General features: G+C 36.2%; 1 protein-coding gene across 1 annotated transcript; it reads right to left on the bottom strand.

Annotated features, from left to right (window-relative positions):
- Positions 1-6,040: 6,040 nt before the first annotated feature.
- LOC142235794 (uncharacterized) lies at positions 6,041-11,278 on the bottom strand. Its single transcript, XM_075307052.1, has one exon. It carries the CDS (start codon positions 11,276-11,278, stop codon positions 6,041-6,043), a length of 5,238 nt encoding a protein of 1,745 aa, XP_075163167.1.
- Between the last annotated feature and the right edge of the window lie 5,020 nt (positions 11,279-16,298).

The following is a 16,298-nucleotide window of genomic DNA, read 5'->3' as shown; positions in this document are numbered from 1 at the left end:
CATTCGTATTTGTTTGGCAAACAAATCGATTTACCACTTACTACACAGGTGATCGCTGAAAAAACGTCATTGTGAATGACTTCGTGCTTCGTGTTCTTCAATCATTTTAGTTCGTTTGTTTTTTTGTTTTTTAAATTGGGAAAGTGTCGAGTTATTTATAATGTTACCAATCTGATTTTGGAAGGGTTTCTATACGAAACTTCTACCACTGATTGTGAGAAGAGGTATGTGGCTTATTACATTTTTGAGAATGAGACTCACGGTGAAATCACTTATGCAGAATAGAATATTGATGGGAGTGCAAATTACAAATGCAGGATTTTTCCAAATGTTTGTGAAATGTTTGCAAAAATAATTGTAAGCCACTTATAATCGAAGTACTATCCATCGCTTGCCACCACTTGTTCCCATCTTTCAAGAGTCTAATGTTATTTTTCACGGAAGATATGGAAATTAGATACATCATTTCCCAAAAAATAACATGGTTGTGTCAAACAACCTGCGAGCATCCTTTTGAGGTCTGAGAACAAGAAAAAGTCGCTGGGGGCCAGATCTGGAGCATACGGAGGGTGGGGAAGCAATTCGAAGCCCAATTCATGAATTTTTGCCATCGTTCTCAATGACTTGTGGCACGGTGCGTTGTCTTGGTGGAACAACACTTTTTATACCCTCCATCATAGGATGGAGGTATATTAACTTTGTCATTCCGTTTGTAACACATCGAAATATTGCTCTAATACACCATAAAGTATATATATTCTGGGTCGTGGTGAAATTCTGAGTCGTTCTAAGCATGTCCGTCCGTCCGTCCGTCCGTCTGTTGAAATCACGCTAACTTCCGAACGAAACAAGCTATCGACTTGAAACTTGGCGCAAGTAGTTGTTATCGATGTAGGTCAGATGGTATTGAAAATGGGCCATATCGGTCCACTTTTACGTATAGCCCCCATATAAAGGGACCCTCAGATGTGGCTTGTGGAGCCTCTAACAGAAGCATATTTCATCCGATCCGGCTGAAATTTGGTACATGGTGTTGGTATATGGTATCTAACAACCATGCAAAAATTGGTCCATATCGGTCCTTAATTATATATAGCCCCCATATAAACCGATCCCAAGATTTAGCTTGTGGAGCCTCTAAGAGAAGCATATTTCATCCGATCCGGCTGAAATTTGGTACATGGTGTTGGTATATGGTCTCTAACAACCATGCAAAAATTGGTCCATATCAGTCCTTAATTATATATAGCCCCCATATAAACCGATCCCAAGATTTGGCTTGTGGAGCCTCTAAGAGAAGCAAATTTCATCCGCTCTGGCTGAAATTTGATACATGATGTTGGTATATGGTCTCTAACAACCATGCAAAAATTGGTCCACATCGGTCTATAATTATATATAGCCCCCATATAAACCGATCCCCAGATTTGGCTTGTGGAGCCTCTAGGAGAAGCATATTTCATCCGATCCGGCTGAAATTTGGTACATGGTGTTGGTATATGGTATTACTTAAGTTGCGGTAACGCTTGCCGATGGCAAGGTATCTTAAAACCTCCTAACACCATCTTCTAAATTGTATGTAAGTCCATACGTGGTATATATTAAATCAAACAAGTATATACGGCCGTAAGTTCGGCCAGGCCGAAGCTTATGTACCCTCCATCATGGATTGCGTAGAAACTTCTTCTAAACACTGCCACCCACAATCGAATTACTTAAGTTGCGGTAACGCTTGCCGATGGCAAGGTATCTTAAAACCTCCTATCACCATCTTCTAAATTGTATGTAAGTCCATACGTGGTATATATTAAATCAAAAAAGATCGATCCAATACGTATATAATTCAGTTTGACAAAGTAGATATAACATTTTGACAAAATTTTCTACAGAAATAAAATTTTAACAAAATTTTCTATAGAAAAAAACTTTCACAAATTTTTCTATAGAAATAAAAATTTTCACAAAATTTTCTATAGAAAGAAAATTTTTACAAAAATGTCTACAGAAATAAAATTTTAACAAAATTTTCTATAGAAATAAACTTTTGACAAAATTTTCTATAGAAACAAAATCTTGGCATATTATTTTTGGCTCGAGTGGCAACCATGATTATGAAACGAATAACATTTGAACAAAATTTTCTATAGAAATAAAATTTTGACAATGATGAAAATTTTATTATGAACCGAATAAAATTTTAACAAGATTTTCTCTAGAAATAAAATTTTGACAAAATTTTCAATAGAAATAAAATTTTGGTCGATTATTTTTGGCTCTAGTGGCAAACATGATTATGGACCGATATGGACCAATTTTTGTGTGATTGGACCAATTTTGGTATGGTTGTTAGCGACCATATACTAACACCACGTTCCTAATTTGAACCGGATCGGATGAATTTTGCTCCTCCAAGAGGCTCCGGAGGTCAAATCTGGAGAACGTTTTATATGGGGGCTATATGTAATAATGGACCGATATGGACCAATTTTTGCACGGTTGCTAGAGACCATATACCAATACCATGTACCAAATTTCAGCCGGATCGGATGAAATTTGCTTCTCTTAGAGGCTCCACAAGCCAAATCTTGGGATCGGTTTATATGGGGGCTATATATAATTAAGGACCGATATGGACCAATTTTTGCATGGTTGTTAGAGACCATATACCAACACCATGTACCAAATTTCAGCCGGATCGGATGAAATATGCTTCTGTTAGAGGCTCCACAAGCCACATCTGAGAGTCCCTTTATATGGGGGCTATACGTAAAAGTGGACCGATATGGCCCATTTTCAATACCATCCGACCTACATCGATAACAACTACTTGCGCCAAGTTTCAAGTCGATAGCTTGTTTCGTTCGGAAGTTAGCGTGATTTCAACAGACGGACGGACGGACGGACATGCTTAGATCGACTCAGAATTTCACCACGACCCAGAATATATATACTTTATGGTGTCTTAGAGCAATATTTCGATGTGTTACAAACGGAATGACAAAGTTAATATACCCCCATCCTATGATGGAGGGTATAATAATTTTTAAAATAAATTATTCCTTGCCCCAAAAACTTTCAATTTTCGTAATTTGTTTGTTTATCTCGATTGCATAAGAAGTAAGTCCTCTCAAATATCTTTCCAATGATATATTACATTTAGACAAAAATTTGTACTTAACCTCGCTAACTCGGGTGAAAATAAATCTGGGCCGATTTTAACCAAACATGGCAAAAATTGAAGCAAATCAGAGAAAAAATCCTAGCGTCTGGGGCCATATAAGTGAACATCGGACGTAAAATAAATATGGGAGCTATATCTAAGTCCGAACCGATTTCAACCGAATTCGTTATGAAAAGATAGTAAATCGGAGTAAAACGTTGGTATCAGAGTAAAACTTTGGTATCAGAGTGAAAATTTGGTCTACGGTGGTCATATGAGTCCAACGTGGGCGGAAGATTTATATGGGAGCTATATCTAAATCTGAACCGATGTATACCATATTTAGCATATTTAACTATATCGCCCATTGAACTACTTGTGCAAAATTTGAAGAAAACAAAAGAAAAAATTTAAGGTTCAATACTGACCCCGCTTCGTTACAATTCTGCGAAAAAATAAATGTTGATGCCTATAGTTTGCGAAATGTACAGTTTGTAAAAATGAAATATAAACAAGTATATACAGCAGTAAGTTCGGCCGGGCCGAATCTTAAATACATGAAGCAAATATTAGGGTTTCCTTTGAAATTTCAGGACGGCTTGAGGACACTTCCCGAAGATAAATTTAAAGATTTCACCTATGAGGACTATATCAGATTCTGGATTTATAAGAAAATACCTCTAGATTTCCAATTTCAGGCAAATTGGATAAAAACTTCGGATTCTAGAAGCCCAAGAAGTAAAATCGGGACATCGGTCTATATGGAGGCTATACCAAAATATGGACCGATACTCACCATTTTTGGCACACCTCTTTGTGGTCATAAACTACCTCTAGATTACATATTTCAGGCAAATTGGATAAAAAATACGATTTCTATAAGCCCAAGATCCCAAATCGGGAGGTCGGTTTATATGGAGACCATACCAAAACATGGACCGATGCTCACCATTTTTAGTACACCTCTTTACAGTACTAAAGTACTTGTCGATTTCCAATTTCAGGTAAATTGGATAAAAACTGCGGTTTCTATAAGCCCAAGAAGTAAAATCGGGAGATCGGTCTATATGGGGGCTATACCAAAATATGGACCGATACTCACCATTTTTGGCATACCTCTTTATGGTCATAAAATACCTCTAGATTTCAAATTTCACGCAAATTGGATAAAAACAGCGATTTCTATAGCCCAAGACCCCAAATCGGGAGGTCGGTTTGTATGGGGACTATACCAAAACCTGGACCGATATAGCCCATCTTCGAACTTGATCTGCCTGCAGACAAAAGACGAGTTTGTACAAAATTTCAGCACGATTGCTTTATTATTGGAGACTGTAGCGTGATTACAACAGACAGACAGACAGACGGACATCGTTATATCGTCTTAGAATTTCTCCCTGATCAAGAATATATGTACTTTATCGAAATCGATATTTCGATGTGTTACAAACGAAATGACAAACTTATTATACCCCCGTCACCATTTTATGGTGGTGGGTATAAAAATAAAAAAAAAATATTCACCAGTCAGTCCATAATTGCGGATTTCAGAATTAAAACAAAATTTCATATCCCCGAGGTGACCGTCATTCAACGCCTACAGGTCAGCCAGCTGTCATACAAAGAAAAAATTATATTCATATCTTTTTTAGTTCAAAAACAAAATCATTTCCAAAAAAAGATTTGGAACCACTGTGCGTTGGTTTAGGCTAGTCCGTCTATTGTGATACCAAAAGTGGTGCAAGTAACATCTGCTAACCAGTGCACCATGGTGGCTTCCAAGGGCTCAGGAGGTGATTCTAGAGCCCTTGATGGAGTCAAAAACCAATTTTTTGGATAGAGTCATTTTTTATAGATCACAGTTGCCACTATGTGGTTTAGGATATATAAATATACCTCTTGAAAAAAGTTTTTTTTTTTCAAGATCATGGTAATTGCTTGACGATCACAGTGCAATGAATTAAAAACTACTGCATAGAAGTATTCATAAAAATTTTTAGTAGAATTCACTCTTCAAATTTGTTGCAATTCCTGGCACCCATAGGTAACATAAATAAATGAAAAGTAAAGCAATCAGTTGAGTTCAGAGAGAGAGAGAGAGGAGGACATTATGTTGCCTGCCACACTCCTCTTCTAATCCGATTATTGACATGAAATGTTCCTTTTGTTGGGAAAACAAAGAAATCGATTCTGTATTGTAATTTTCTATATGATATGAACAACTGATTTGTGATTACATCCCCCAACATTAGGAATATTACCCATACACATATATATTTTAATATAGTATGTATGTATTTATTATTATAAATATCTAAAAATTAACATGAGGCGTTTCTTTTGTTTAAATTGAAATTAAAATGTTTCAAACCTTCTGATTTAATAACATACGCTCGGAAATATATGTACATGGACGAAAAAGACTGTTTTTCATATGTTTGGGTGTAAAAATTATATGTTTGGAACTCAAATTTTTAAAACAACATCTTTAAGTGCAAGCATATAATGTTCATAAACTAGCATAACAAGTTTGGGACATATATGTTAATATGTTAGAACATATTATGTTTGCGACATAAAATGTTTGTAAATATAATATGTGTTTGGATTAAAATGAAAGACAACGACAAGTTATTTTGATGCTTCCACTTTAATGGTCGAAAACGTTCTTCCTGTACAAAGTAGACTTAACAACTAAAAGAGTACAAAAAAGCAATATTTCTTTGCTATGTTGAGAGATATAAAGTAATCGAATTCAAAGTAATCGTATTCATGTAATGTACTAAGGTGTGGTTACACTTAAAACTAGAATTTCAAAAATTATAAAAAACACGGGAATTCAAAGTGACTCAACATCCTGCCCCCATTGAAAGGACACTTTCAATAATCTTCTCCGATGGGTAATGGTGCTACTCTTTGGACTGATCGCCGAAATATGCCTTTAATAGTTCTCAGGTCCACCACCCTTACTTTGCCATCGCGCCCTGGTATTGCTTTTGTTACCCGAGCCAGCAACCAATGTTGAGGTGGAGTGTTGTCCTCGTGCACAATAACAAGGGTACCTTCTTTGATATTGGGGTAAGTCTTGTACCATTTCGATTTTTGCTGTAAATCAAGTATATAATCGCGAGACCATTGTTTCCTGAATTGCTGCTTCAAAAAAGTGATCAATTGGTAACGCTTCAAACAGTTTGTGTTGGTATATTGCTCAACATGTGTATCTGGCACCGATAAAAGCGATGAACCAATAAGCATGTGTGCCGGAGTAAGAGCTTCACCATCATTTGGATCGTCGGACCGAGCGGCCAATGGTCTCGAATTCAATATTGCCTCAACTTCGACTAAAACAGTTTGTAGCTCTTCCAAAGTTATGTTGGCCTGAGATATGTTTTTAACGAGAAGGGATTTTGTCGATTTCACGGCAGCCTCCCAGAGGCCACCGAAGTGTGGAGATCGTGGTGGAATGAACGAAAATTGAAATCCAGTCATAGCGCTGTATTTCTGTAGTGCTTCAATGTTTGCTGAATCTAAATATCGTTTTCTAAAGTCTGTCAGTTTTGAATTAGCTCCCACAAAATTGGTTGCATTATCGCAGTAGAGCCGAATAGGTATTCCACGTCTGCCAATGAAGCGCTTTAGTGCCAACAGAAATGTATCAGTAGATAAATCCGACACCACTTCAATATGAACTGCCTTAGAGGCAAAACAAACGAAGATAGCCACGTAAGTTTTGTAAGGCGCTTTTCCCCTAATACGAAAAGTGGTGTCAAATGGGCCACAAAAATCTACTCCAGATACTAAAAAGGGCCGATGAGCATTTAGACGGTCAGCTGGCAGATCACCCATTATTTGTTGTTGCAGCTTCGGCTTGTATTTAAAGCAGTGGATGCAATTTCGAACAACTTTTCGTACTAAATCTCGTGCATTGACAATCCACACGTTTTGTCGAAGTATTCCAATGAGGCATTTTGCTCCCGCATGGTAGTGTTTTCTATGTAAATATTCCACGAAGAGTTTTGAAAAACGATGATCTTTAGGTAGCAGCGCTGGAAATTTTGCGTCGAATGGTAGTGGTGAGTTTGCTAGCCGTCCACCAACCCGAAGAATGTCTCTCTTTTGTTTGTGAAACTCTATCTCATGTATAAAAGGCGATAATTTTTGTAGATGTGGTTTCAAATCCAACTCACTCTTAATTCGCTCAATCTCTTCCCCGTATGTAGTCTGCTGTATGTGATGGACGACTGTCCAAAATGCTATTTGAAGTCCTTCTGCTGTTACATATGAATTCTTTTTCACTCTATCAATAAACCGATGAACGTAAACGATGACGTGTAAGATACGAAGATACGACGACGAACGAGTTATAATGCTCTCGATGATGGATTCTGTTGTTGTTGTTATTTTAAGAGCAGACTTTCTCATTTCTTTCGAAGGTAACTCAGTAAAAATGTTTGCACCACTAGGCCACTCTCTTTCAGGTCGTGATAGAAATTGTGGGCCAGTAAACCATATGGTTGATTCCAGTTCATTTGCAAGACAACCACGGGAAACGACGTCTGCTGGGTTTTCTTTGGATGAGACATGTTTCCAAGAGATGTTATGAGTCAGATTTTGTATCTCTGATACTCTATTGGCGACGAAGCATACAAATGACGATGAGTGTTTTGAGAGCCAGCTCAATACGATTTTCGAATCTGACCAAAAGAATATTCGATAATTGTATGTGTCAAATTTGTTTCGAATTTTCTCCCATGTTCTACTAAGAAGCAATGCTGCGCACAGCTCAAGTCTGGGGAGTGATTGCTGTACAACTGGAGCTACTTTGGACTTCGCAATTAGTAACGTCACTTTGAAATCGTTTTCCACAGGAGCTCGAATATAAATACAGCACCCATATGCTAACAGCGATGCGTCAGCAAAACCATGAATTTCAAATTGGTATTGAACTGATGTTAGCACAAAACGTGGAATTTCAATTTCGTTTATATGAGGAAGACTTTCTTGAATTTGTAGCCAACGATTTTCGATCGTTTCATCAACAGGCTTATCCCAATCGACATTTCTCTTCCAGATATCTTGAATTAGAATTTTCATCGACACAACGATTGGGCTCAATAAACCAAGAATGTCAAATATCCTCGACACACAACTCAATATGGATCGTTTTGTCACTATATGTGGTGTTTTAAGCTCAAATCGAAAACAAAAACGATCAGAATTTGATTTCCAGGACATCCCCAGAGTTTTTGAGATATAATCTTTATTCAATTGGCAAATTTGTCCCTCGTTTACAATACCCATACTATCACAATTTGAATTCCATTTTGATAATTCCAACCCAGCTGTTTTCAAAATATTGATTATTTGTTCTTTTTTAACTAAAAGTTCAGAAATAGTCTCCGCTCCAGTCAAGATGTCATCCACATAGACATCTTGTTTTAAAACGTGTGCGCCAATAGGGAATATTTCTTTGTAACTATCTGCGATGAAAGACAAACTTCTTACTGCAAGAAATGGCGCAGCCGAAGTCCCATAGGTGACAGTATTCAATTGATATAACTCAAGTGGCTGGTTGCTGTCACTTCTCCACAAAATTAATTGGAAACTACGATCACTTTCATCCACGAGAAACTGCCTATACATTTTACATATGTCCGCAGTCAAGGCGTATTTATTTAATCGGAAACCAAGAACTGTTATTATCAAGTCTTGTTGAATGATAGGACCCACCATTAAAACTTCGTTAAGTGAAATATTCGTTGATGTACGCGACGAGGCATCGAAAACGACTCTGAGCTTTGTTGTGGTGCTCTCAGGCCGAAGAACAGAATGATGGGGTATGACATAATGTGGTCTATCAATATTATCCCATGATACCTTTGTCATATGACCAAGCCGAGAGTATTCATTCATGAAATCAACATACAAATTTTTTAACGATTCGTCTCTCAAAAATCTTTTTTCCAAATATGTAAATCGACGTTGGGCTATTTCTAACGATGCTCCCAATTTACTAACAGTCTCTTTGAATGGTAGTCGAACTTTTACTCTGTTAAATTCATCGAAGACTGTTGTATTAACATAATGAGCTTCACAGCGCTCTTCTTCCTCTGTCATTGACGAGTCGTGTGGCTGACACTCTTCAACCTCCCAAAATCGTTTTAAGAGAGTATTTAGCTCATCGTATTTAGTAATGACGTTGCACGTAATCACTTTCGAGGGGACATGTGTATCGATTGTACCAGCTACAATCCATCCTAAAACAGTATTTGTTAAAACGGGGAGCCCCTCACCAAGCACAATTTTTCCTTCAATGAGTAAATCAAAAAAAACTTCTGAGCCAATCAAAACCTCAATACGTTGTGGCACGAAAAAATGGGGATCGGCAAATTCGACTCCTTCTGGTATACACCATTGCGAAATGTTTATTCGATTTGATGGCTGTGGAGACGATATGGATTTGATAACCAGAAAGCGAGAGGTGAATTCATAGCTTGATGAACGAGACTTTACATTTGCAGTAACAGAGTGCTTAATTTTGGTTCTGATTTCTGAAACACCCTCAATTTCTTGCATAGTGTTAGTTTTAGGCAAACGAAGACGATCGGCTGTTTCTTGAGTGATCAAATTTATTTCGGAACAAGAATCGAGTAAAGCACGAACTGGCTGAAAGATTCCTAAACCATCTTTCATCAAAACAACAGCAGTCGGCAAAATGCTTTGGCGAAAACTACGATTTACTAATGCTACTTTTCTCGTAATGTGTGTCGATGGAACTTGGCTTGATGTGCAAGGAGTTGGCGGTGGGGTCGATTTGTTTGTCGATGAAGTAGAAGAAGATGGAGTGAACGAAGGCACGTTTGACGATAATCGATGACTAGCTGGATGCGAAGAAACATTTTGGTCTGTGTTGTTAGACGAGAAAGGATTATGTAGCGAAGAATGATGAGAAACACGACATTCACGGCATTTTGTTTTCGATGTGCATTTGGCAACTCTGTGTCCTTTTCGTAAGCAATTAATGCATAGAGAAGCTGATTTAACAAAATCAAATCTACGAGCCACTGGTAGTGCTAAATATGTAGAGCAGCTACTAATTCCATGATCTTTGCTTTGACAATACTCACACAAAGCGTTTGAGGTCATAAGGGAAGTCCCTGGACGCCTATCTTTATATCGAGGTTGCTTGTCACGGTCATGAATTTGAGGGACTGTGGAGCATGACGTTTCTAAAAACTGACAACGTCTACTCAAAATGTTATAGCAATCATCCCACGAAGGCAGTGATTTTAAATCTCGTTTTTCGTTGTAAGCGTTCTTCGATTCTTGGTCTATCTTCGATAAAACTATGTGGATCAACATAGCGTTGACCACATCTACTTCCGAGCCTATTGATAACAAAGATGAACGAATAGCGGAAACATTGTCCAGTATGAACCGCAGACCTGTTGCATTTGGTCTTGTTATCGCATTAATTGAAAATAATGAATTTATCGTATCGATGAAAATCAATGACTTGTTTCCATATCTCTCATTTAAGCGATCAACTGCCTTTTGATAATTTTCCTCACTAACAGGAAACGCATCTACTACGGCTAGTGCTTGTCCTGACAAACAATTTAACAAATAATTGAATTTGTCAATGGTAGGAATGCTTGCCTCTTCGTGAACCAATGTTTTATATGTACTCATGAATCGAGCAAATTCCGAATATTTCCCATCAAATTTGGGTAATTTCAATTGTGGTAATCGAGAATGATGTGATAAACTTTGAGCACTTGTGTTTAAAATACTTTGCTCAATGGTGCTTGAACGACGATGAGTATTCAACCGCCTTAGTATGACAGCTTTTGCAGAAACAAAAGTGTCTTCGATGTCAGACCTTGCATTGTCTGTTGGGCACATTTTCTCTATTTGCGATTGAATGTGGCTTATCTGCTTGAAATAAGATTCTAGAATTTGTAATCTACATGCAAGAATCGTATTATCCAATGAATCACCATCTTTTTCTATTTTTGTTTTTAACATTCCAATATTTCGTTTCATTGAGCTTCTCTGGGACTTCAACATTGTTAATTCCTGGTTGGGCTCATCTTTTTGTTTTTCGTCGTTACCCATTTTCGTAATGTTAACTATGTGTTGCAATGTTCAATAAATGTTATGAATTGACAGCAAATGTTTCCTTACAATAACTCTGTTAACCGTAATTGATGTACATATGTTTAGAAATAGGAAATTTTGTATGTAAACCTTGATATATTCGTTTGTTTACATTACAAAGATCGATTGTGACATACAAAAAGATTTGCTGCGATGTTAACGACAAATAATTTATAAAACGAAGGGGGAATAATGAAGCTTTAGGTGAGAGTGCTTCCAACGAAAGACAGGTAAAAGGAATCCAAATTGAGTGAGAATGAACGAAACGATAGATTGAGTGATATTCGAAGAGACAATGAGCGAGAGTGATGTGGAGAGTAAGTGAGCGCGAGATAATCGAAGAGTGTTGTTGAGATAAATTCAAACGATGACAATTATATACTGAAGAAAACGGTATTCGTCGGTATGTATATTCGATATATGTACAAATATATGTTTTATATCCAACGATGATGGTTGAGACAAATAAAACTCAAGATGTACTTACAATGCGACGACTATGTCTGTAGGCTAATGATTATGCCAATCAGTAATGTTTTTTGTTGTACCTTACGCTGCTGCTAAATTCTAATGCTGCTACGATATGAGATGATGAATGCAGAAAGATGAGACGATGGTTTCGGGGGGTATGGTGGCTAGCACAGCGCATCCAACGATGTATTCAATGATGATGTAACTCCTCCTGCTTCCAGCTGTAAAGCGAAGCGTCGGCATATGATCACAAAAAAACGATGGTAAAAAATCCCTTGCTTCCAGCTGTATAAGCGAAGCGTCGGCTTTGTTTCTCGATGAAATTTAGATTTTTTTTATAACAATTAACATCAAATGATGATATTGCTTTTTTGCAAATTATACTGTTATATTTCAAAGAACCCAAAAATATTTGTCATATAATTGGGTCCTGTCACGGTCGCCAAATTATGTTTGGATTAAAATGAAAGACAACGACAAGTTATTTTGATGCTTCCACTTTAATGGTCGAAAACGTTCTTCCTGTACAAAGTAGACTTAACAACTAAAAGAGTACAAAAAAGCAATATTTCTTTGCTATGTTGAGAGATATAAAGTAATCGAATTCAAAGTAATCGTATTCATGTAATGTACTAAGGTGTGGTTACACTTAAAACTAGAATTTCAAAAATTATAAAAAACACGGGAATTCAAAGTGACTCAACAATATGCTTAGATGCAAACATATATTCATTTAGAAATAGCCTATTAACATATATGTGTTTAGAAAGAGAGACCTAGAGAGTATGCTGTATGCCATTAAAATAATGGAAGTAACCAATTGGCGCCTTAAAAATATATCCACACAAAGAAAATGTCATTAATTTGTTTACTGCCAGTGTATGCCCTAAGGTGAAACATTATATGTTTGAACAATACAAGCAATATTTTGTTTGGACCAATCATGAAAATACATATGCTTGAAGCAAAATGTGTTTGGGGTATAAGTTACACACCCTCAAAAAAAATCGCTTCTCTAACATATGTTCCAAACATATTTTGCAGGAAGCACATATATTATTGGATACTGCCGAAACATTAATATGTTTGTTTTATGTGAATATATTATATGTTTGGAAGCATTTTGAGCCCAAAAATATTATATGCTTGGAAGAATTTGTCCCAAAGAAGATTGTGCTCATTCCCTCACATAATTTTCACTTCCACGAAATTTTTTAGTTCTTGGCACCTTTTTGTGTAATACAAATAATGTTGAAGAAATTATTCAATTTTTTAAATTTTACCTTTCGCCTGGACGGAGAATCGAACCGAGGACCAAACGGTTTGTAAGCCGACACACTATCCACTGGGCTACGTAGCTGTTATAGTCACCTGTAGACAATTATCGTTATAAGTTACATTTATATAGCATAGTTTGCAGCGCCCACGAGCCCATGCAAACATAACATTATTTAACAGAAACATACATTTGTTGGCCACGTGGAGCAGTGGTTAGCATGTCTGCCTTGAATGCAAAGGGTCGTGGGTTCAATCCCTGCTCCGTCCGAACACCATTTTTTTTTCTTAATTTACACATTTGTACATAATTTCATTTTTACCTTTAAGGCCGGTATTAAGTTGGCATTATCACTCTAAAATGGAAATGTTTTGCCTTTTACTTTTCTTTAATAATTCATTTTGAAGAAAATAATCTTTTTCAATTGTTTTAGCTGCAAAACTCGAACTTAATATCCGCTTTTCTACTTGAAGGTGTCCGTCAACTCCTCTTGGTCTATTCTCTTGGTTCCGAATGTCTATTCTCTTTACTCCGAATACTCATTCTAATATTCAAATTAAATAATATTTAGACTTAAGCATATTAAATTTTTGGCCTTATCATAAAACAGTTTTCCGAAACAACATATAAGCGGTTTCACAGAAATTGCACCCTTTTGATTCTCTCGCTGTGTTATGTTGATATCTTTCGTCAACCCTCCCGGTTTCCATCTCTATACTCTCTCTCTCTCTGTCGCTCTCTGAATAAAATATCACAACATATATATGTCTACTCGAAATTCGTAAATTTATATATGTTTACATTCACACATATTAATTTTATGAAACATTCATGCCGCAAACATAATATATTCTAACATATTAACATATGTGTCCCAAATATTTAGTGTTAGTTTAGGAACATTAAATGCTTGCACTTAAATATATTGTGTTTAAAAATTGTGCCCGAAACACATTTTGTTTATATCGGAACATATGAAAAACATATTTTTCTAACAGTGCAGAAGCGATTTTTTTTAGGGTGTACATATACATACTACACGGGCGTAAAAGACTGATTTGCATGTTTTGTTGTAAAAATTATATATTTTGGAAATCAAATTTTTATCACATTACCTTTAAGTCAGGGATCCGGAGCGGTCCATTTTTTTCGCTCCGCTCCGCTCCCGCTCCGGAGAAAAAAAAACCGCTCCGCTCCTCGCTCCGCTCCGAGAAAAAAAAAATCGCTCCGCTCCGCTCCTCTTCGAGAAAATTATAGCACAAACATTGTATTATTTGTTCAATTGAGTTTTATTTTATTTAGAAAAATCGGGCGGTACATATATGGGAGCTATAGCTAAATTTGAACCGATTTCGATGATTTTTTGCACATATAGTTAGTGCTATAGAAGATTATATTTCGCCAACTTTGAGTACGATCAGTTGATAAATAAAGGTTTTATGACCTAATTTGACAAAATCGGGCGATACATATATATGGGACCTATATCTAAATCTGAACCGATTTCGATGAAATTTTCAGACTTAAAGGGTGATACAGAAGATTATTTTGTGCTAAATTTGACGACGATCGGTTAGTAAAAAAAGTGCAACGTGACCCCATTTGTCGAAATCGGGCAATACATATATATGGGAGCTATATCTAAATTTGATCCGATTTCTTCCAAATTCAATAACGTTCGTCCTTGTGCCCAAAAAAACTCCCTGTACCAAATTTCATCAAAATCGGTTAATAATTGCGACCGAAATCCTGTGAACAACAAATACATGGACAGACGGACGGACGGACACCAAGCGCTAGATCGACTCAGGAGGTGATTCTGAGTCGATCGGTATATATTTTATGGGGTCTAAAATCAATATTTCTTGTAGGCACATTTTTTGGCAGATCAAACTTATTATACCCTAACCACTATGTGGTTTAGGGTATAATGACTTTAAAACAATGTGTTGAAATATTTTATTAATTTTGAAGATTTTTTCAGAAATATTAAATCCATTTTGACTTCATTAAAACGAAATTTGCATTCATGTTAGGATACACATTTTTATGTCGAATCACTTAGCTATAAGGACAAACAGACTTCATTGAAAAGTTTAGAGACTTTTAGACAAGGAAAAACTTTTTTTCAGAGAAATACGTCTTCTATTCTAAGCAAAATTCGTATTCGTATTTTAAGCATGTGAAATATTTGGCCTACCGACAATATTCTTTGCGGTGCACCATCTACTATTTAATATGTGATAGAAACCAAATTTATGAAAATGGACCAAAATGGACCAAATTCTGTTTGGTCTGACCATCGGACCAAATTTAAAAATTAGAAATCTTTTGGACCAATTTTGGTCCGATCGGACCAAAACGGCAACGCTGATTTGAATTGAAAGTCTATACACAGAGTAGAAGTAACTACTCTCCGAAAGTTTTTTTTTTGTTTTGCAACAGACGTACACGCTCACAAAAAATCGCTTCTGTAACATATACTCCCAAACATATTTTGCTTCAAGCATATATATTTTTGGGTATTGCCCAAACATTTATATGTTTGATCTCTTCCAATATATAATATGTTTGAAAGCATATTGGTCTAAACAATATATGTTTGGGTAGTCTAAGTTCCAAACATTTTGTATTTTTGCATCCAAATTCAATAATGTTGTCTTCCAAAACACAATATGTTATTATGTGAACATATAATGTTTGGAAGCATTTTGCACCCAAAAATATTATATGCTTAAAAAAAATTCTCCCAAACAATATTGTGCTCAAAATTTTATTTATTTATTTATATATTTACAATCATAATTGTAATTTACATAAATTGGCCGCTGTGTGGCTTCAAATTACATAATGAAAATAAAATAAATAAATAAATAAATTATGAAAATAAACAGGTAATATAGGTGCTAACAACATAGGTTTTCGACCTGAATGCTCAAAATTTTGTTTCTGCCTAATTGTATATTCCCCCACATCTTTCTCACTTCCACGAGATTTTTTAGTTCTTAGCACCTTTTTCTGTAATACAAACATTGTATTTAGAAGAAATTATTCAATTTTATGATTTTTTTTATTTTAATTTTACCTTTTGCCGGACGGGGATTCGAACAGCGGGCCACACAGTTTGTAAGGATCAAAGAAGTAGCTGATCAATTGCCCAAGGAAAAACAAAATGTTAATTTTGTAATAACAAGCAACAACCACCAACTTAATTCAATATCGCTCCCTGTT

This window comes from Haematobia irritans, chromosome 4 (assembly GCF_050003625.1).
Source record: "Haematobia irritans isolate KBUSLIRL chromosome 4, ASM5000362v1, whole genome shotgun sequence".
NCBI classification, from domain to species: Eukaryota; Metazoa; Arthropoda; class Insecta; order Diptera; family Muscidae; genus Haematobia; species Haematobia irritans.
This window is presented reverse-complemented; position numbering and strand designations above follow the sequence as displayed.

Excerpts from the sequence above, each read along its gene's own strand:
- LOC142235794 (XM_075307052.1), bottom strand. The coding sequence starts at position 11,278 with ATGGGTAACGACGAAAAACAAAAAGATGAGCCCAACCAGGAATTAACA.